The sequence below is a fragment of the Vicugna pacos genome, chromosome 19 (assembly GCF_048564905.1).
Source record: "Vicugna pacos chromosome 19, VicPac4, whole genome shotgun sequence".
NCBI lineage: Eukaryota > Metazoa > Chordata > Mammalia > Artiodactyla > Camelidae > Vicugna > Vicugna pacos.
This window is the reverse complement of record NC_133005.1, coordinates 34649959-34673622: the sequence shown is the minus strand read 5'-3', so window position 1 is coordinate 34673622 and position 23664 is coordinate 34649959. Positions and strand designations below refer to the sequence as shown.

General features: G+C 44.1%; 1 protein-coding gene across 3 annotated transcripts in view; it reads left to right on the top strand.

Annotated features, from left to right (window-relative positions):
* SLC13A3 (solute carrier family 13 member 3) overlaps positions 1 to 23664 on the top strand; it is an 87181-nt gene that overhangs the window by 10549 nt on the left and 52968 nt on the right. For 2 of the 3 annotated variants that reach the window (XM_072944332.1, XM_072944330.1), the window contains exon 1: positions 9122 to 9280. The exons of the other annotated variant lie outside the window; for it this stretch is intronic. In XM_072944332.1, coding sequence (XP_072800433.1) covers positions 9170 to 9280 — 111 coding nt within the window. In that variant the 5' untranslated portion in view covers positions 9122 to 9169. Of the gene's footprint in view, positions 1 to 9121; positions 9281 to 23664 lie in introns of those variants that run through there. 3 annotated transcript variants of the gene reach the window in all.

The following is a 23664-nucleotide window of genomic DNA, read 5'->3' as shown; positions in this document are numbered from 1 at the left end:
CCATGTTGTAATGAAGAGTTAAAGAAAATTGACACAGGGAATAGCTTTCACTCTCTGGGATTAAATGTTACTTAAATGCCATGTAGTACAACATAAACTTATCTGTGTTTCCTCATGGCTGTTCCTCTCACATATTGAGAAATATTCCACCATCTCATTCATTACCAACAACAGCTTCTTTCTCTTCTGCTCTTGGAGATTTGAAGACATGTCCACACAAAATTTGCACACAGATGTTCATAGCAGAGTTATTCATAATAGCCAAAAAGTGAAAACAACTCAAATGTCCATCAAGTGATGAATGGATAAATAAAATGCAGTATATTCATACAGTGGAACATTATTTGGCCATAAAGAGGAGCGAAGTAGTGATGCATGCTACAACATGAGTAAACCTTGAACAAAATGATGCTAAGTGAAAGAAGCCAGACACAAAGGACCACATATTGTATGAGTCCATTTATATGAAATGCCCAGAATAGGCGAATCTATAGAGACAAAAGGTAGATCAGTGGTTATCTAGGGCTTTGGAGGTTGGAGGGAGATTGAGAGTGACTGTTAATAGGTGTGGGGTTTATTTTTAGGCTGATGAAAAATTCCTAAAATCTATTGTAGTAATGGCTGCACAACTTTGTAAGTGTATCAAAAACTACTGACCTGTTCAGTTTAAATGGATGAATTGTGTGCTATGTAAATTATATCCCAGTCAATCTGTTATTGAAATAATGACAGCAGAATCCATCACTCTGCTTCAGTCCCTGCAATGGCTGCTCTCATCATTCAGAGTCCTCATTCAGCGTTTCAAGATCCTTTGCTGGCTAGTCGCTGGCTGGCCTTCTGATCGTATCTCTGCTCCCCAGTCCCTTGACGACTCTAAGCCACGTCTTGCTTGCTTCTGGCTCAGAGCCATTGCACTTGGCTTTTCCTTCCCATTGGAATGCTTCCTTCACATACCCAGGGGGTCCACTCGCTCACTGTCCTTGGGTCTCTGCTTAACATAGGGTGCCTGCTCGCCTGATCATCCAGGGCTTCCCCGACCACCTTATCTGAAATGGTCCCCCCACCCCGTCACGCTCTGTCTCCCTCTTCTGCTTCATTTTCCTCCATAGTACTTGTCATCTTCTCTTCTTTATACTAAATTTTATTCACTTGCTTATTATTTGTTTCCTCCAACTCCACCCCCGCCCCCAATCAAACATAAGTTCCATGAAGGCAGAGGTGTTCATCTGTTGGTCTTATTCATTATTGTATTTGTAGTCTGGTATATAATTGCCATGCAGTCAATATTTATTGAATAAAAGGAATGATGAAAGGTATGTATGATTAACCCCAAGTATACTTATGAGGAAAAACCAAGGCTGGTGTTCAAATATGAATTTAGTAAACATTGATAAAATATCGACCACAGACCGTGCCTGGGCCCTGGAGATGTGAAGTGGCAAAACTCAGTAGAAGTCGGGAGGGCCCTGAGAATCGGACTGAAGTCTCTAGTTGTGAAGTGCTAGAAACCAACCCAGATTTTGAATCAGGGAAATGATTCTGCTGGAATCTGACAGAAGATGGACTAGATTCTAGGGGTGCGAGGAGTTAGAAAGCAGTGGAGTTGTTCCAAAAGTGGTTCTCACCCCCAGCTGCATATTAGAATCTGCTGGGAGCTCTTAAAGATCCTGGTATTCAGGCCACATCCCAGACAATTAAATCAGACTCTCTAAGCGTGGGGCCTGGGCATCAGCATGTTTAAAGCTTCCCAACCGAGGTTGAGAACCACAGTATTAGCTGATTAGAGGAGTGTGGGTGGCCCTTGTTAGCTGATGCTACTGAGTACTGGGAGACAGCTTCTTGAGTGAAGATGCTCTAATTGTTGACAACTCTAATAACTTACAAGGGGATTTGGTGCTATTTTACTTTGTTTCATGTTCAGTGTAAAAGTCATATGTCTCATATCTAGCAAACATATCTAATAAAACATATACTGTGAGCCATTACTATGTAGTGATTAGGCATGTGGACTCTGAGGCTAGACTACTGGGATTTGAATCCTTCCCCCTTAATAGCTGTGTGTCCTTGGATAAGTTACTCAAGCTCTCTGTACCTCAGTTTCCTCCTCTGCAAAATAGGAGCATATTAGGATCCACTTCATAAGGTCATTTTCATGTTCAATGAGTCAGATCATATAAAGCTCTTAGAATGGGGCCTGGCACAGAGTAAGCACCCAGTGAAATATTGGCTATTATTATTCATTAATAAATAAGATAGAAAACCAACATTCCTTGAGCATTTGACATAGATCACTAGCTTCATTAAATTCCCTTGAAGAATATAAACTGCAATTATAAATTTTAGTAAAGGTTATTTTTTTGAATGGTTCAAACATGTTAAACAGCAGACCAAGTATATACAAATTCATTGTGGATTAAATTTATGAATACTCTTACACCAGAATCAGCCACAGAAGTGCAGACCCCATGGAACTTACTTTATTTCTCATTTATATTTTTAGAAAATCGTAGTTTAAAAAAAATTAATAGATATAACAATAGAAACTACGTAATCTGAACACCAGAGAAAAAACAGGCTGAAAAAATGAACAGATCCTCAGGAATCTGTGTATAATCCATTATAACAAATAGTCTAACATTTGTGTCATTGGAATTCTGGAAAGAGAGGAAAAAGAGGAAGGAGCATAAAGTATTCAAAGAAATAATGGCTGAAAACGTCTCAAATTTGGCAACAGAATAAACCTATAGACTCAGAACGCTGAGTTAACTCCAAACAAGATAACTAAAAGAAACGCACACCAAGGCATCTCATAGGCAAACTTCTGAAAACTAAAGACAAAGAAAAACACCTTGAAAGCAGTGAGAGAGAAATGATGTGCTACCTCTGGAGGAAAAACAATTCAAATGGCAGTGGATTTCTCACCAAAATTCATGAAGTCCAGAAAAAAGTGACATAATATCTTTCAAGTGCTGAAAGAAAAGAACTGTCAACTCAGAATCTATATTCAGTGAAAATATCCTTTAGGAATAAAGGGGAAATCAAGACCTTCTCAGATTAAGAAAAACCGAGAGAATTTATTGCCGTTGGACCTACTCTAAAAGAATAACTAAAGGAAGCTCTCTAAATAGAAAGGAAATAAAAAACAAAGCAATATTGGAATATCAGGAATGTCAAACAAAAATATAGGTAAATGCAATAAGCTCTTTTTCTTCTTGGATTTTCTAAATTATGTTTAATAGTTGAGGCAAAAATTATAACATTGTCTGATGTGGTTCTAAATGTCTGAGGAGGAAATATAAGGCAATAATATTATAACAAGGTAAAGTAAAGGGGCATAAGAGGAGATAAGGTTTCTACATTTTACTGGAATTGGTACGAGTAGACTGTGCTAAATTATGTACCTACAGTGTAATACCTAGAGAAAGCAATAAAAACTCCATACTAATAAATGTACTTAATCACAACATAAAAATAAAAATGGAACCCATGAAGACAGGAAAAAGAAAACAGAGAAATAAGAGAGATGGGAGTAGAGTCAGAGAGATAGATAAAGAGGAAACTTTTCCAAGTGACTGTGGAACATATAGATAGTTATGCTGGCCATACTACAAACCTCAACAGAGATAAAAGATTTTAAATCATACAGGGTTCTGGTTATGTGACCATAGTGGAATCAAGCTAGAAATCAGTAAGAGAAATACATTAGGAAAATCTCTGAACACTTAGAAACTAAACAACTCACTCCTAAGTAATCCATGGATCAAAGAAGAAGTCTCAATAAAGAATACGTTGAACTGAATGATAATGAAAATACACCATATAAAATTTGTGGGACAGGGCTCACCAGTGCAGAGACAGGGAAATTTTTATCATTAAATGTGTGCACTAGAAGAGAGGAGAAAAAAATCTCAAGTCAATAATCTAAGCTGCCACCTCAATGTCTGAGAAAAAGAGTGAGTGAAAGGATGGGGGAGATACCAGGAATCAGTGAAATTGAAAGCAGAAAAACTACTGCCAAGAATTGGTTCTTTGAAAAGAAGATTAAATTTGAAAATCTGTAGTAAGATTGACAAAGGAAAAGAAAAGATGTAAGTTACCAAATGGATGCATCAGGAATGGATGATTGAATCAGTGATATCACTATAGAGTCAGCAGACATCAAAAGAGAATACTGTAAGCTCTACACACAGAAATTTGACAATTTAGATGAAACAAACTCCTCAAAAAATGCAAACTACCACAATGCCCTCGAAATGAAGTAGATAATTCAGATAGCCCTCTAACTGTTAAGAAAATTGAATTAAAAACCTTCCAAAAAAGAAATCTTCAGACTTAGATGGTTTCACTGGGAAATACTTCCAAACACGTAAACCAGAATTAACGCCAACTGCATACAATCTCTTCTAGAAACAGGAGAGAAGGGAACGGTTCTCAGTTCGTTTAAGTGGCTATTGTTATCCAGATACCAAAACCAGACAAAGGTAATTTTAAAAAAAGAAAAACTACAGGCAATATCCTTTGTGATTATAGATGTAAAATCCTTAATAAAATATTATCAAATAGAATTTAACAAAATGTAAGAATATTTGCTGCATCATTTGCAAATATTTTCTCCCAGTCCATGGGTTGTCTTTTTGCTTTGTTTGTGGCTTCCTTGCTGTGCAAAAGCTTGTAAGATTGATTAGGTCCCATTTGTTTATTTTTGCTTGTATTTCTTTTGCTTTTGGAGACTAACTAACGTAAGAAAACATTGCTACAATTTATGTCAGAGAATGTTTTGCCTATATGTTTTCTTCTAGGAGATTTATAGTGTCTTGTCTTACGTTTGTCTTTTAGCCTTGTACCTTATATAAAAATTAACTCATGGACTTAAATATAAAACATAACTATAAACTGTCAAACTTCTAGAAAAAAAGGCAAAAAAAAACCTTCAGGATCTAGAGCTATGCAAATTTCTTGACACCAGAAACATGGTCCAAAAAAGGGAAAATTTGATATATTTGACTCCCTGAAATTACAAATGTTTGTTCTGTGAATGGTCTGTTAAGAGGATGAAAAGCCAAGCTATAGACTGGGAGAAACTTTTTGCAAACAACATGTCTGGTAAAGGGCTGTTATCTAGAATATATAAAATACTCTCGAAACTCAGCAGCAGAAAACAAACAGTCCAATTAGAAAATGGACAAACGATAAGAAGAGATTAATTTCCCCCAAAGAGTATATACAGATGTCATATAATCACATGAAAAGATTTTAAACATCATTAACCATTAGGAAAATATGAATTAAAACCACAATGAGGGCTCACCAAGAAGAAAAGAGAGAGGACCAAAATAAAGTAAGAAATGAGAGAAAAGAAATCATACCACAGAAATACGAAAACCCATAAGAGAATACTATGACCATTTATATGCCAGCAAATTAGACAAGCTGGAAGAAATGGACGTTCCTAGAAACATACAGCCTACCAAAACTGAATCAAGAAAAAATAGATAATTTGAATAGACCAGTCACTAGAAGTGAAATCAAATCTGTAATAATTATAATTTTAAAACCTTCCTGCAACCGAAAGTCCAGGATCGGATGGCTTCACTGGGAAATTCTGCCAAACATGAAAAACTTATACTGATCCATCTCAAACTATTCCAAAAGATTGAAAAGGAGAGAACACCCCCAGAGTCATTCTGTGAAGCCACCATCACCCTGATACCAAAACCAGACAAAGACACTACCAAGAAGGAAAATTACAGCTCAGTATCTTTGATAAATAAGATGCAAAAATCCTCAACAAAATATTACCAAACTGAATCCAACAACACATAAAAAAGATCGTACACCATGATCAGGTTGGATTCATCCCTGGGTCACATAGGCAAATCAATCAATGCGATACACCACATCAACAAAAGAAAAGACAAAAACTGTGTGATCATTTCAATAGATGCAGAAAAAGCATTTGGTAAAATTCAGAATCCATTCATGATAAAAACCTCACCAAAGTGGGTATAGAAGGAACATATCTCAACATAATAAAAGCTATTTATGAGACCCACAGCCAGCATAATACTCAATGGTGAAAACCTGAAAACCTTCCCACTGAAATCTGGAACAAGACAAAGATGCTCACTCTCACCACTTCTATTCAACATAGTATTAGAAATCGTAGCCACAGCAGCAGACCAAAAAGAAAAAAAGAAATGAAAGATATCCAAGTTGGAAGGGAAGAGGTAAAATTTTCATCATATGCAGAAGACACGGTACTATTTATAAAACCTCCTAAAGACTCCACTGATAAACGAATTCAGCAAGGTACTGAACTGGAACTAATAAACTAATTCAGCAAGGTACCAGGATACAAGGTTACCATATGGAAATCTGTTGCGTTTCTTCACACTAACAATGAAATATCAGAAAAGGAAAGTTTTAAAAAATCCCCTTTAAAATCATGTCAAAAATGAAATAAAATACCTGGGAATAAACTGACCAAGGAAGTGAAAGATTTATATGCTGAGAACTATAAAACATTGATAAAGGAAAATGAAGATGATTCAAAGAAATAGAAAGATATCCCATGCTCTTAGATTGGAAGAATTAATATTGTCAAAATGGCTATACTACCCAAAGCAATCTAAAGATTTAATACGATTCCTGTCAAATTCCCCATGACATTTTTCACAGAACTACAACAAATAACCCTAAAATTTATAAGGAACCACAAAAGACCTGGAATTGCCAAAGCAATCCTGAGGGAAAAGAACAAAGCTGGAGGCATAACCCTCCTAGACTTCAGACAATACTACAAAGCTTCAGTAATCAAAACAGCGTGGCATTGGCACAAAAACAGACATATGGATGAATGGAACAGAATAGAGAGCTCGGAAATAAACCCCACACACCTGTATCAATTAATCTTCAACAAAGGAGGAAAAAATATACAATGGAGAAAAGACAGTCTCTTCAGCAGGTGGTGTTGGGAAGGCTGGACAGCCACATGTAAATCAGTAAAGTTAGAACACTCCTTCACACAAAAATAAACTCAAAATGGCTTAAAGACTTGAACATAAGAAAAGACACTATAAACCTCCTAGAAGAAAATATACAGGCAGAACATCCTCTGACATAAATTGTAGCAATGTTTTCTTAGGCTAGTTAGTCTCTGAAGGCAAAAGAAATAAAAGCAAAAATAAACAAATGGGATCTAATCAAACTTATAAGCTTTTGCACAGCAAAGGAAACCATAAACAGAGCAAAAAGACAGCCCATAGACTGGGAGAAAATATTTGCAAACGATGCAGCTGACGAGGGCTTAATTTCCAAAATATACAAACAGCTCATACAACTCAATATCAAAAAACAAACATGCCAATCAAAAAATGGGTAGAAGACTTAAATAGACATTTCTCCAAAGAAGACATACAGATGGCAAATAGGCACGTGATAAGATACTCAATATCCCTAATCATCAAAGGAATGCAAGTCAAAACTACACTGAGGTGTCACTTCACACCAGTCAGAATGGCCATCATCAAAAAGTCTACAAACGAGAAATGCTGGAGAGGGTGTGGAGAAAAGGGAGCCCTCCTACACTGTAGGTGGGAATGTAAATTGGTGCAGCCACTATGGAGAATAGTATGGAGGTTCCTTAAAAAGCTAAAAATAAGAGTTACCATATGATCCAGCAATCACACTCCTGGGCATACATCTGGAAAAGATACAAACTCTAATTCAAAAACTCTAATTCAGATACATGCAACCCAGTGTTCATAGCAGCACTATTTATAATAACCAAGACATAGAAGCAACCTAGTGTCTATCCACAGCTGAATGGATAAAAAAGATGTATATGTATATAATGGAATATAACTCAGCCATAAAAAGAATGAAATAATGCCATATGCAGCAATATGGATGGACCTAGAGATTATGATACTAAGTGAAGTAAGTCAGGCAGAGAAGACAAATATATGATATCATATGTGGACTCTAAAAAGAAAATGACACAAATGAACTTATTTACAGGACAGAAACAGACTCACAGGCATAGAAAGCAATCTTTTGGCTACCAGAGGGCAAGAAGAGGGGATAATTTAGGAGTTTGGGATTAATAGATACACACTACTATATATAAATTAGGTTAACAACCAGGTCTTGCTGTATAGTGCAGGGAGCTATATTCAATATCTCGCAATAACCTATAATAGAAAAGAATCTGAAAAAGAATAGCTATGTATATGTACAACTGAGTCACTTTGCTTTACACCTGAAACTAACACAACATTGTAAATCAACTATACTTCAATTAAAAAAAAATAATAAAACACACACACACAGTGAGAATCTCTACACCCCTACCAGAATGGCTAAAATAAAAAATAGTGACAATGTGGAGAAACTGGATCACCCATCCATTACTAACAGAAATGTAAAATAGTGCAGACACTCTGGGAAATCTCTGGGTAGTTTCTTATGTGTAGTTTACTGTACAGAAATTATACCACAATAAAGCTGTGGGAAAAAAAAACAGGCATGCAACTACCGTACAAGGCATGATTGTACTCCTGTGCATTTATCCAAGAAGAACAGTAAGACTCCAGGCTCCAACCTACAGATGACTCATCCACCGTGGGAAGAAATAAGAAAAATAGTATCAACAGCAATAACTCCCAAGTAATAACTCTTGTCTAGTGGAGACCATTATTATCAGCACCCCCACTTTGTGGATGAGAAAGTTGAGGCTCAGAGACCTTTGTCAAGGCCACGCAGCTAGTATGTTGCAGAGCCAGTCTCTGAACCCAGTTAATACTAGTTAAGTAATTTAATCTTAGGTTGTCAGGATTGCCCCTTTCATAGGCGAGTAAGGAATGGTTTTAAGTAAGCCACCTTAAAGGTTAAGCTGGAGAGTCAGGAGGTTTCAGCCCCAGGCCACTCCGCCTACAGTGTTGGAGTCTGGTACCAGAGTTCTTGTGTCTAACGTTTCCTAACTTTCCCCCGGCCTCTTACACCCAGTCCCAGGGGAGCAGGCACCACCCTTTTCCTCCCGGAGGCGTAGGGAGAGGGCGGGTCCTCGAGCGCAGTCCCCTCCCCAGACCCTCCCCCGGACTATAAGCCGGAGCCGGGGACCAGGCGCCGGCAGTCCCCGGCTGGCCCGCTCAGCGGGGAGATCGCGCAGATGGCGGTGCTGGCGACAGTGGCCAAGAAAGTGTGGAGCGCGCGGCGGCTGCTGGTGCTGCTGTTCACGCCGCTAGTGCTGCTGCCGGTGGTCTTCGCCCTCCCGCCCAAGGTAACGCCTCCTCTGCCTGTGCGCCGCCAGTTCCGCCCCTGGGCGGGCTACACCACAGGCAGGACCCTCTTCTCCCGAGCGGCTGAGGCAGGACACTGCAGAGGTTCAGTCTAGACAGCTTTCAACAGACCCACTCCGCCCTCCAACACTCTCCCCTTTACCCTGCCTTGAACTGCTGTGAGCACCCCTAAGCCCTCTTCCCCCTTCTCAGCTGCTTCTTGGATCCTGGGTCCCACCTAGACTTCTGGATCTTCTCACGTCTACAGGAATGATTTCTCTTTACTGAGCTCTAACTTTGTACATGGCGCTGTGTTGCACATTACACTGGATATCGCAAGGAACACCTGATGAATGCCAGGCTGTGTGACCTCGGGCAAGTCTCTTAACCTCTCTGAACTTCAGTTTACTCATTTGTAAACATGGGAAAATGGTAGTGCCAATTCACTGGGTTGTGGTGAATATTAGATAAGGCAATATATGTAAATCTCTTAGAACTGAGCCTGGTACATAGTAAGTGCCTAAGAATGAGCTAGCTTGTCTTATTCCAGGTGCCTTATATGATGGGCACAGCCAGGATTTAGTAAATGCTAACTGGGAGCAAGGTGCAGGGCTAAACTTTGCTTTATGTGCATCATATTATTTAATCCAGACTGAAAGTGCCCCTCAGAGGGGAGGATTATTTACCCTATTTTCCAGAGGGGAAAGCCAGACTCAGAGAGGTGAAGTGACTTACTCAGTATCCTTCAGCAAGTAGCTGAGTGGGGATTCAATCCCTGGTTTATCAGAATCGAGAACTTGAGCTGTTTCTAGACTCTCAAAAAACGTAATCTCTAGAAGATCAAAGGCTGCAGATTGAGGTCAGGAATGTCACAACAAAAATCACCAACCGGGGCTAAAAGGAGATGATACTGCAGGTCCCTATTGAGTTCCTTACCTGTGCCCAGCCCATCCCGAGCATCATGGGAGGTTACGAAGCTCATTAGACAAGGCTTCTACCTCCAGGAAGTTGCTTCATTATCCCTCAGTGAGATAGTAAATGTTCATAAAAATGAAAGTAAAGAGAGAGTGTAATTTAGTGACAAATTACCTAGCACCACCAGCAGAGACCAAGTGAGCTGGGAGAGGTGTTCAGAGAGGGCTGCCTGGAGGAAGGGGCCCTCCTTGGGCTGAGGGAGTGAGGAAGTGATACTAAGAAGATGATGTCAGGGAGATCCAGGGCAAGTTCTTTCACGTGGAATTATCCAAGCGATTAAGCTTTCTTGACATGGAAGAGAAAAACAATAAATGCTAGCCTGAGGACTAGGTTGCTTACTTAGAAACCAGCCCACCATGGGCTTGGACCAGTCTCCTTGCTTCTTTGGGTCTCACCGTCCTTGTCTGTAAGGGGCAATCACCATGCTAGCTTCTGAGACTTGATGTGAGAGGTTAAGTGAGGAAGCTGCCTCTCTTTGTGAAGCATCACTCGTGGAAGGATGGATGGGTCTGTGAGCTCTTGGGGAAGAAGTAATGAAACACACACAGGGGCTCTCTCCTCAGCGGGGAGTTCTGAAAGCTGCTCTCTGCTCTGACCTCTAGCAAGATCTGTGACCCCAGGAACAGGTTCAAGTGTTATGGGGCCTAAAGCATATACTATGTGAGGGGCTCTCTTTAAGAAAAAGCATACAGATTTACAAATACAAAATTCAGTACAGGGCTAGGGAGTGACTCTGAAGCTTAAACTTCATTCCCTTCACAATGACTCCACTTCCACATGAACCCCGATGGGCACAGGTAACAGTGAATGTCTGTGACCCACTGCAATGGTAGTAAGCCTGATAAGTAAGGTGTTTTATTGAATGCTGAACTCTTACTCTCTGCCAGGTGCCATGCTAAGAGTTTCTCAGGCATTATCCTATATAATGTCCACGTAACCAGGGAGGCAGCAGCTATTAGCATCCCTATAGAACAGGTGAGGAAATGGAAGCTCAGCAAGGTTGGGTGACTTGCCCAAGGTCACACAGCCTGTACAAAGCCAGAATGTAGCATCTGTACTTCTAACTGCTGCACTTTATATTCTGTTCTTAGCTATAATTGGATAAGAACCTCTCCTGGTTCCGTACAGATCCCCAGTAGGGACTCGGTTTGGCCCTAGATGTCACTGCCTCTTTAAATGACTGATAAACCAGGGCCTTTTCCTGGGAGGTAGGTCTGGCTTCTTGGGAGATCTTAGCCTCCCTCAAAGTCTATTAGCACACTCAAATCCCCCTCCCCCATATAATATGTGTATATTTATTATATTATTATATTTTTGGATATTAATAACTGACATGTTTCCTAATCTTATGTACAATGTGAATGAAAGCATCCTTAGAGTATATTGAGTAGAGAAAATTGCTGTTTTTATTGATCTGTGACATACATTTAAAGCAGAGTGAGTGTGCTATGCAAACATAGTTTCAAGACAATTCCTGTAATCTTAACCAGTTTTAATCCTGTGATAACTTCCCCAAACAAAGGCTAGTAGTCTAAAAAAACATGGTGCAAATGTAGCTTCAAGGCAGGTGTCCTCAGTGTCCATCCCCACTCCCAGCAGCAGATTGCCGCTTTTAAGCCTGTCTTACCTAGACATTCTGGAACCACCAGTGCCTGTCATAGAGCACATATGGGTTCCCAAAACTTGCAAAACTGCCGATATCAGATCATGAAAGAAGTTTGAGATTCTTGGCATTTGCCATTTGCCCCTCTTTGGTTCCTGATTTTCCAGCCGTTGCTGCTCTGATGTTCTAGAAGTCTGTGTGATTGAAACGGCTGGTTCTCATGTACCTATCCCCTGGTAACTGGTGAGCTGTTCTGCAGGGAGGCTGGGGTTAATCTGAAGGTTAGAGTTGGGGTGGGGGCAGCGGGGGATGGGAACAATTCTTACATTATGTCCTCCTGGCTTGGAAGTCTGTCAGCAGGGGTGAAAAATAGTGGGATGCATTTCTGGAATGCAGTGGCTGCAATTTCCAGCGCCATTAGGAACTGTGGCTCTTGCCACAAAGAGTGCCAGAGATTTAGGAAGTCAGGATGCTGCTGGAGGGACCACCTCAGCTGCCTTGGGTGGCAAGTGGGGACAGATGAAACTGTTAAATCGGGCTTGCAAATAAGCACTAGCCACATGTGTTTGCCGAGACGTCTTGCCTCCTTTCCCACGTTACACCTGCTGAAAACAAATTTAGCTGGACTGATCATCTGGCCAAGATGAGTTCCAGTAGTTACTCACCGGTAACTCTTTCTAAGGATGCTTTGAGGAAGAGGAGTTTAGAGGAAGGGTGGGAGGGGAGGGCTCTGGGCAGGACTGCTGCAGAGTGTTGCGCAGGCTGACTTCAGAAGGCAAAAGGGGACTGAACCAGCTTGCACTCCACAGTCTGACCCATGCACCCTGGTGCAGTGCTGGATCCACCTGAGGAAGAGCCCCTTTTCCCAGTTTGCACAAAGGCGTCAAGTCTGGCTAGCAGACTTGTCCTGGGTGGCAGTACATCCATAAGGTCAGAGGCCCACTTTTTTTGCGTTTGCCTAATTCTTGGGTGGGGGAAATGTAGGTGGGTAACCAGGAAAATGGTCACTTCATTCCCAGTTTTGAGTCTTCGGAATCAGAACTGGATTCTCATTCCACATACTTGTCTGTGATCTTGGGCGAGTCATTTGACTTCTCTGGGCCCCAGTGTCTTCATTTATAACATGCCCATAATATCGCTTTACTCTCTGGTTATTATTTGGGCCCAATGAAATCATATATTGTGCTTGCACCATAACGTCTTACTTTTTGATTCAATACTCAAGGTCTGTTTTAACTCTCCTATTTTGTAGGTGAGGAAACTGAGACTCAGAAGTTAGAGGATGGCAAAAGTCGGGGCCATAGACTTGGGAAGACCTGAGTTTGGGTCTTGGCTCTGAAACTGTGAAACAGGGAGCCTGGGTGGGAGACTGCCTCAGTTTCCTCATTTGTGAAGTAGGGAGGACTCACACTCCCCCAGAGGGCTACTATGAGACCTAATTAAGAGAAGAGACAGAAATTGTCCAGTGCAGTGTCAAAACAGGGTAGGAGTTTATAATAATAATAATTGCTAAAATAATTTCCCATTTGCCCCACCATGTTCTACATGTCTTTCACATTTTAGTTCATTTACTCTTCACATCAGCCTTAAGAGTAGGAATAATGATTATCCTCAATTTTACAGATGAGGAGAGTAAGGCTCAGAGAAGGAAGTAGGTTGCCTGAGGTCTCACAGTGAGCTGTGAGTGACAGGGTGGGAGTGAGCACCTCCATCTCCTTCTTGCCAGTGATCCCCCATCTCAGGCTCCCAGGCATGAGTGTTTTATTCTATTAACATTTCATATCATCTCTGAAGCCTAACTTCTAGATAAGGAGTGAGAGGAATCAGAGGTCTAGCTTCCTTATTTTTGTTCAATTATAGTAACCCGCCAAGACAAGATAATAACAGCTAATATTTATTGATTACTTACTAGAAGTTCTGGTCCCCCCCTCTCTCTGTACTGGCCACACTGGCCTTCTTGCTGTTCCTTAAATTTCCCAAGATTGTTCTCACCCCAGGGCCTTTGCACTTGCTGTTCCCACTCTCTGAACTGCTCTTCCCCCAAATATCTGCAGGCTTTACTCCCTCACTTCATTCATGTTAGTTCAAAGATGAACCTCCTCAAAGGCCTTCCCTGACTCACATAGAAAACAAATCCTAAAGGATTCCCTGGCTTATCTTGCTTTATCATTGTCTGGCCATATAGTATGTGTTTAAGGAATGGGCAAGTCAGAATAAGCAGGCTTAGCATTGGCTAGTTCAAATAATTTCAGTAGGCTCTGAGACATAGAGGCTGTCCCTAGTTGTCTGGCACCCTGCTCTAGGGTGATTAGGTCAGTTAGATAGTGGCCTGGAGTGAGAGAGCCCAGTAAAATAAGGTGGTTTTGGTGGAGTGGGCTCTGGATTGGCTGGTTTACATTCAAAAAGCTGATGCACAGGTGAGTTGTTTACTATATCTAGGAATTAGCTAGCCCTGGGAGGTACTGACTCTTCAGGGTTAACAAGGTCCTGAGATGTCAGAGCATCAATTTCAGAAACTAGAAAACATGGTTGTTACACTCTCCCATACTCTTCTCTCACTGTGGTCCAGCCTCATAGGCCTTCTTTTGGTTCTTTAAACTTACCAAGATTATTCCTACCTCAGGGCCTTTGCTCTTGCTGTTCTCTCTGCTTGGGACACTCCTGCCCCTGATCTTCCACAGCTGGATCCTTCTGGTCATTCAGGTCTTAGCTCCATAGGCACCTCCTCCTAGGAGTCCTCCTTGATTACCCCTTCTCAAGAACACTTGCCCTCCTCATCCCACAAAACACTCTCTAAAACAGCCTCCTGTTCTATTTCCTTCATGGCATTCATCCCAATCTGAAATGATCAGTGTTTGTTCACTATCTGCCCCCCACCTGCCCCTACTGAGCTATGAGTGATGTAAGAGCAAGGCCAATGTCTGTCTTGTTCCCTGCAGCATCTCCCATGCCTAGGACAGTGTCTGACACGTGGTAGGTACTTAGTAAACAAGTGGATGAATGAATTTGCCATTGAACTCAGGCATTTCTCATTTCAGGAGATGTGCATTTTCTAAAACCCCTACACTGCTACTAATTTGTGGAAGATCTGAACTAGAATCAGTGTTTCCAGCTCTTCTGTTTTTCAGCTGAGAAGACTGAGGCCCAGAGAGGCATGGAGGGACTTTCCAGGCCCCTCCCAGCCAGGTGGTCCCAGAACCCTCATCTTTGTCCCCTCCGTGCTCTCCTGTCAGGTTTGACCCGTTGCTCACACAGACCCCTTGGCCTCGGAACTGGTCCTCTGAGGCCCAGCCAACTTTCCACTTTCCTGGAGTTCCTGCCAGGTGTGTAAACAGGCTGATGTGATTCCTGGTGATGCGGCGGGGAGCAAGATCGTGTTTCCTGACCCGACTCGGCAGGACAATACCCTCCGAACTGATGAGCGGGATTTTCAGACACCCTCAGACCCTGAAGACACAAAGTCAGCACCCTAGCCAGGCTGGACCCGGCCAGGGCCTGGAACAAGTGACACAGGTGTGCCCAAACCGCTCTCTCCAGCTGCGATGCATCAGGGAAGAGCGAGATACACAAGGCCACACCATCTCTGGCAAATCTTTTCCCTCCCCGAGCCTCGATTTCCTCATCCGAAAAGTGGGCATAGTGCAACCCACCTGCTGGGAAGACGTGAAAGGGCCTCGTGCATAGTAGGTCCTTGGTAAAGAATTGCAGCTGTTGCCGTTATCTGCAAACTGGGGTGCCTGGCCCTCAGTTCTGCCTGCTTGTCCCTGAAATTCACAGGGGAGGGGCAGCCAATGGGAAGGAGCCTAGCTTGGAGTGGGGCAAGGGGACTGATACACAGGACAGAACAGTGGTCCTCAGCCAGATAGAGACATCGGACGAGGGCTGAGGAGGCCAGCACGCCCCTGTCAGCCGGCCCAGTGATTCCCCTGCCCAGTCCCTTTGGCTCTGCTCTCCTGGGGCGGTGGGGGGAGGTCCTCTCTCAGCCCAGACTGAGACTTGATTTCAACCATATTGAGCTCTCCTCCAGGCTCTGGTCCCTGGGAGGCTGCAGAAAGTGAATTCAAGTTTGTTGATGTCCTGAGCCACATGCCTTATTCATGCCCTCTCCTCTGTTCCCCAAGAGGCCATAGCCAGCACCTCTCTAGCATTTATGAAGTACCAGGCATGATTCAAAGTACCCAGATTTGCTTGCCAGCTCGTCTGTGCTCACCCCGGCTCTGTGGGGCAGGTGCTGTTATTATCTACATTCACAGATGAGGAAACTGTGACAATGGTTTAGTTGCTTGCCCAAGCTCCCAAGGCTTGGAAGCAGCAGAGCTGGGGTTCAAACTCTGGCATTCTAACTCCAGAGTCTGTGCTTTTAGCCACTGTGTAATGCAGGGTGATGGACCCATTTTATAGATGAGAAGGCCAAGGCTCAGAAAGGTGAAGACACTTGCCCAGCATCTCACAGCCATTGAATAAGTAGTGAGGCTGGCATTTGAGTTTAGGTATGCCTTGTTGAAAGTCCACACTCCTTCATGGTTCACTGGAAGCAAGGAGGAAGGGAGCCATTGTACTGGATGGAGTGGGAGACATTAAGAAAGGCTTCTCAGAGGATAGACCTGTCATTCTGACACTGGAGTAGGAATTTAGAGGTCTTGGGGAGCTCTGAAGATAGAAACTATCAAGACTGGTCAAATATGATAGTTAGGAGCTTTGATTTGGGTGCTTGGGTTCAAATCCTAACTTTTTAATATGCTGGGTGACCTTAGACCAGTTATTTAACTTCTCTGTGCCTCAGTTTCCTCATCTGTGAATGGGTATGATGATAATTGATGATGCTTGTAAAGGGCTAAACAAATGTTGCCTGCTTTCCATGGACAAATCACTCCCTGTGTTCTGGGCTCTGGGAGATGCTCTAAATCTGGTTCTCAAGCATTTTGCTCCCCAGGAGACACTTGGCAATGTCTAGAGATACTTTTGATTGTCACAACTTGATGGAGGTGCTACTGGCATTTCAGGATGCTGCTAAATATCCTACAATACAGAGGATGGCTCCACAACAAAAAATTCGCAGGCCCCAAATGTCAGTGGTGCTGAGGTTGAAGCCCCCGGCCTAAATGCATTAGTTTGTCTGATCCCCTAGCAGACCTGTGAGGCAGGTGTGGTCAAGTCCCATCTTCTGTCAGGGAAACTGAGGCCCAGAGAGGGGAAGAGCTTGCCTGTGGGCACACAGCCTGGCCACAGAAGGCCTCCCAGGCTGGAGAGGATTTGAAAATAGAGGGCATTCTAGGCAAGACAAAAAAAACCCTGGCCCCCTAGCCCTGCTCCGCGCTCTGCTGTGTGGAGCTGACCCGTCCGCTCTGCCCTCTGGGCTCTCAGTGGGCGGGAAGAGCCTCCTTTCCCGTGGTTGGGAGAAATAACAAGAGAGGCCCTTGTTTGCTGCCACCCACAGCTCCGATTGTCCTCTTGATTTCACATGCCGCTCGCACCTTTCTCTCATGACAAGGCACTTTGCTGGCAGGCTTGGGAGGCCTGGAGAAGAGGGGGAGAAGGAAGGAAAAATCTTTCTGCTCTTTTTAGCCATTTTCTGCCTCTGTCTGGAGCCCCCTTGGATTTCTCTGGAAAGGGCTGGAACTCAGCCAGACTTCTCATGGTGCCCGAGCAGGGCATTTTACAGCAGAGTCCAAAACACAGAAGTGTAGGCAGTTTCCTCAGATATGAGTCCTAAACCAGCCATCAACTTGAGAGACCTGGCTCTGTTTCCTGCTCCTGATCTTTTTCTTCTGTGGAATCTGGACCTCCTCCAGACCTTGTCTCTCCTCCTCTGGAAAAGAGGTCTGCCCAGGATCACGGGGCTAGTGTGTTCCCCAGAATCACTTTCTGAGAGTGATTATGAGAGTATGAACTCAAGCACCAGATTTCCTGAACTCCAGATGGGCTCTCCCACTGTCCCTCAGCTTCCTCCTCTCTGAAATGAGAACACTGAAAGGACCTACCTCAGAGGGGTGTTGTGAAGATTGGTTCAGATATGTAAAATACTCTGGACTGCGCCTGGTCCTAAGAGGTACTCGGTAAATGTCTGCTGTTACTACGGTCAGTAGTAGCGGTATTGTTGTTTGTTTTACAGATAAGCCCGTGGATCCAGGGGTGTGGAAGTGCTTTATAGGGAATGGGGCTTTCTTCTGCATCCTTTTGGCTTCTTCCCTTTGCTCTCTGTGTAGGTTGTTGAGTTCTTTGAGCCTCTACTTCCCCACCCCCTGTAAAATGGTTTAAAGCTCATCTCCTAGGGGCTGCTGGAATGATTAAATGAGATCATGCTTATTCAGAGAAAACCTTCAGTGAAAGTTCCCTTGCCATTCTTGTTCTTGGCCTAAAGCCCAGAGCCCCAGAGACCTAAGAAATGAGGGACTGTGGGCAGTGGAGGCTCATTGTCAAGAGGGGATTGGAAACTCCACAGGTCGGGCCTCAGCATCAGGGGTCAGCTTTCCCATCACCTGCTGCATCGGCTCCCAGGATGCCTGGGGCAGGGCCAGAGCAGAGGTGGGATGATGGTAAACAGTAGAGAATTGAAAATGACAAGGGCAGGGCAGACCTCAGAGCCCTAGAGAAGTTAGGCAAAGTAGTGGGCACACAGGATGTGGCCTCAGATGATCAGGGCGGATCCCAGCCAAGAACTTGCTCTGTGGGTGAGAGCAAGGCACTTCTCTTGCCAGCCTCGGTTTCCCCATCTGTCTCATGCGCCCACTTACCTCCTGGGGCTGTGGGGAAGAGCCAGGGAAACTAAACAGTTTGTCAACATTGGAGTGCAGGGCACTCCAATGTAAGTAAAGCAGAAATTGGGATTCTACCCATCTTGTCTGCCAATGTGCCTCCAGCACCTGATACACAGGGTGCTTACTTAATAAATATGTCCAGAATGAAAATGGAATCAAAACGGATATTTCCTTAGTGTTTCCTGTGTGCCAGGCACTATTCACAAGTGATGATTACATTTAGTTTAAAAGTACTGAGCACCTCCTACACGCCAGCTACTATTCTAGGGGGACGTGGCAATGAACCGAATAGTCACAAACCCTCATATGTACAGAGCTGACGTTCTAGAGGGGGAGACCTTTAAAAAGCAAAAAAGGCAAGCAGATAAATAAGTAAGATTTATAGTATGTCAGATGATGATAAGTGCTGTGGAGAATAAAATCAGAGAAGGCAGGGAGCCAGGAATGGGGGTAAGTGCGATTTTAGAGTCAGGAAGATTTTGAGAAGGGAACATTTGAACAAATATCTGACATTGGAGCCAAGGCTTGAAGGAGGTGAAGGAACGAGCCCTGAGCACATATAAAGGAGGAGCGTTCCAGGTGAGGGAATAGCAAGTGCAAAGGTCCTGAGGTGGGAGCATAATGAGTGTTCAAGACTATCAAATGATCTCCGTGGGTCACACAACAGCCCTTACAAGAGACTAACCCCTGGCCCCCGGATCACAGAGAGACTAAGTTAAAGAGCTTTGATGGAACTTAAAGGCAGAACCCACCCCAATGCCTTTGGGCAGGATTTCACTTCAACCAAAGAAAGACCTGTTAGTACAGGCCTCTAGGTGTGGGACAGGCTGTCAGGAGCAGGGGGATATAGAGAAGCCCTGAGGGGGCTTTAGACACAAACCCCCACCTTGTGTTGCAAACTGAAGGGCCCTTTGAACAGATGGGACGACTGAAGCCCAGAGAGGGGAAGGAGCTGCCCAAGGTCATACAGTGAGTTGGCCTCTTTTTCGGAAGAACTTGTTCTGTTCTCTTCTGGCTGAGCCAGGCTGCTGGGGTCTCTGGGATCCTGTGTACCTGCCACCCCGCCCCTCTCTCCTTGTCTGACTCATGAATGATTAGTGAGGCCTGGGCAGCAGTGAGGTGTGAGCTGCCCCAGGAACACTTTTAATGAATGGCTCAAAGAACTTGAACTTGTGACAACAACCTGCTAATAAGTCCAGGAGTCTAACACAGTCATTCCAGAGGAAGGGGTAGAGGATAGGGCGGCTGGCCCCGGAATCTCCTGGGGCAAGTCATCCTCTCCACTTTCTCCTCTTTCCCCCATTGAGTCTTGGGCCCATATAGACACACGTGGCTCCTAATTGCTTTCTCAGACTGTTTTTGGGCTTAAGAGAGGGTAGGAGGGAGCCCTGGCTGGAAATCAGAGACCAGACTTGTGGGCTGTCCACTGTGTCCCTCTGGGTCACCCTGAGCTAGTTTTAGGCTTCACCCTCCACACCTCAGTCTCCTCCTCCAGAAAGTGGGCACTCTAAGATCAGCTGGGCTTATCCTCAAGACTCAAGACCAAGAGAGGATGTGTAAGGGCCTGTAAAGTGCTTTTCTGTTGAATATTGGGCCTTCCATTTCCTTTAATAGCACCTACCAGCGTGTGGGAGGAGCAAAAGTCACATTAAGCTTAAGGGGCTTAGCCCAGAACCTGCACATAGTAAGTCTCAGTAAATGCTGGCTGTTTCCATCATGGTTATTCTCCTCGCTGAGCCCAGGACTTTTGTCTTGCTGGGTCCTTAGCCTGGGCCTGCTGTGTGTGCTCCAAACTCCTTTCCTTTTGGGGTCAGCATCTGTGTGCTACCTAGCATCATTGCCATCATCCCTACATGGCAGACGGGAAGTGCCTTAGGGATCATTGAGGTGAACCTTCTCATATAAAGAGGGCAAGAAATATGCCAAAGTAACAGAGTCCACCAGTAGGAGGTAACATTTTATATATATAAATTGCTCCCCACACTCAACCTACTTTAACTTATTTAATCCTCATAACAATGACTCTGTGAGGCTGAAATTCTTACCATCATTTTCATCATTGCCATTTTATAGATGAGGAAACTGAGGCACAGATTTAAGTCACTTGTTCTAAGAAACAGTAGAGGCAGGATTGAAACCCATCTACTCTGGCACTGGATGCCAAGCTCGTGACTCACAGGCTCCTCTGCTTCTTGGCATTGGGTCCTGATCTTAGCCCCCATCTCCTAGCTCCCTGTCCATTGCTCTTTCCGCTGATCCCAACAGCTCCTGCTTCTCGAGGGCTGGCCATTTTCCAGCTGTTGTGTCACTCTGCTGTGGTGACTCTGCGATGCCATCGTTCCTAGGTTATCTCTCAGCAAACTGAGGTCCAAGCCTGCCCACGTTCACTCACTCCAGTAATAGGTGCCTGAGCTTTGATGTTTCAAGTGCTCAGTGGCCCCAGGGATTTTGACCACTATGTAGGCCCAGCCCGGGGCTGGGGGTGATGAAGGGATACTGCGTGGCTTTGGCCTTCCTAGAATTCAGCGTTCAGGGCTTCCCACAGCCCTGGCCCTGGACACTGCTGGGGAGTGGGCCTCTAGTGGCAGCAGGAGGGCACCACTGTGGGCAGCTGGCCCTGGTCCTGCTCCCCAAAGGGCCTGACATGGAGCTTCTGGTGCCCACTGAGAGCCTGGTCACAGCCCAGTGCCTTGACAGAAACGCCTACTGCAACCCAGCGAGGAGATGGGATGCAGGAGGGCGGGTGGAGGGGATGCAGTTTCTGGACAGTTCCCGCCCTGGGCTGGGAGAGAATGCACCATTTCTCTTTCTTCTCCTGAGTGAGGAGGGCAGCCCTGGGGGCAGTGGGGGAAGAGTTGCCGAGTGTCTGCCTGGAAATCATTCCCCAGCTCAAAAATTAACTGTCTGACATGGCATTTTCTTCTTTCTCCCCTGTTACCTCTGTGTGTTTTGCCTGCAGACTTTAATCCCTGTGGTTATGGATTGGCTGAACCCGAGAAGCTGGGATTTCTTTGGCGAGGGGATTATAAGGCTTCTGTAAGAAAAGTCTGGGTTGGGTTGGCATGAATCAAGCTGGTCAGGGAGTGTGGGGAACCCTCACCCGGTTCTTGCTCCCAACCAGGGCCAGGACTAGGGTAAGCCAGATGAGGCACTCAAGGGGCAGAGTTTAAGGAGGGACTCACTGCCAGGGTGGTGCATCGGCCTTAGGCTGTTGCTAGCTCAGCTCCCAGCTCCCAGCTCCCAACTCCTGCTGCCTGATAAACCTCAGGGCACAATGGTCTTTCTATGAAGAAAGAGGCTGTGTGACCTCAGGCAAGCCACTTTCCTTCTCTGGGCAATCATTGTACTAGGGGTTCAATTAAACCAGGGTTTTTCAACCTCAGCAATGGTGACATCGACTCTACTGGGAACAAATAATTTTCTGTTGTTGGGGGGCTGTCCTGGGCACTGCAAGAAGTTGAGCAGCATTCCTTGCCTCTACCCACCAAATGCTAGTAGCTCCATCCCCTCCAATCACCCAAAATGTCCCCATTGATCCCTGGAGGTCAAAATCATCCCCTGTTGAGAACTACTGGATTAAGTAATCTCAGGTTCATTCTAGCTCTGATATTTTAAGATTCATTTAAAGATTTAAGAACACTGTATTTGAAGCTCAGCTTTAAGAAATTAAACTTGTATTATTAAGAATGAAGTAACATTAATATATGATTATTAATCATTAATACAACGTAACAGTAGTTCATATTTATTGAGCATTCCCATGTGTCCATCGCTGGGTCAGTGGTGACTTTATATTAGATAAATCACTCTCTGAGGTAGGTACTATTATTATGTGCCTACACCATTCAAGGAAACTGAGGTGAGGGCAGTTAAATAACTGGATCACACAGGTAGAGTGTGGAAGGATTGCGTTTAGGATTCAGGCTTGTCTGATTCCAAAGCTCATAGTATCTCTACTATGCATTTTTGTTGTAGGAAGAATAGAAAATACAGGTAAGCCAAAGGAAATATAGTACTTTCTGATGACAAAATTACTAAGTGAAAGACACTTGTGGTTTAAGTTGGTGGACTCCAGACTTTTCTATTCCATTCACCTTCTTGAAGTGGTCTGGAAACAGCAACAAAAATCAACAAAAGGAGAAGAAAATGCCATCGCTGATGAAAGAAGGGCAGACCACAACCCCACCCCCGGTTTGTGAAGATGACCTGACAGCAGTGATGGGGTTTGGACCAAAGTGTAGAAGGGAACCAAGAGTGCACATGCTTCTGCAGCTCCTGGAGGGAGGCAGACTTCTCCAACTCTATGAACCCTTCCTAATCCCAGCAAAGCCTGAAACATGCACAGGGGAAAGGAGAGTCGCTGAGATGTGGGACAGTTCAGAGCTCAGATGAACTGGATGAGGAGGCTCGAAGACCCTTGGCAAGAAGCAGAATGTTAAAGTGGCAGGTGGAAGGGAAAGGATGAATAATGACCAGCTATGTGGTTGGAAGGGTTCTAGTTTTCTCTCTCAGTAAATCAAAGAGATTTCAGAGCTCAAGGAGATACTGAAGAACTGTGACCTTCTTGGGGCTTCACACTTAATCTCCACCCTAAGTCTATGGCTTAGAGTAGAGAGGCGTTTCAGGGCAGTGCTGGTGAGAAAGGGTTCTGAGATAATCCACAGGCCAAATGCATAGATCCCTGCCACTCAGGTTCCTCCCAGCTGCTCTCCCCATACTTTCCTGTAACAAAGAAGTGGTTTGAAAAAAGTGGCCCCCCTTCTGTGATAAGTAGCCAGCATGGGACCTACAGAAAGATAATATGAGAAATAAGAAGGAAGGGAACGTCAACTAAAAAGTAAACAAAGAATAAATACTGGAAGGGCTGTGTCATGAGTAGGAGAAACTACTGAATAGACGTTTCTCTGTGCAATATGGAAAAAAATTAAAGAAATGATGGCCTTCCTAAAATAAACCTCAAGATAAATAAAAGGGTGAAAGGAGAGATAAAATGTAGATGGAGATGAAAAAAGCAGTGTTCTGAAAGTGGATGGAAGAGAAAAATAAAGCC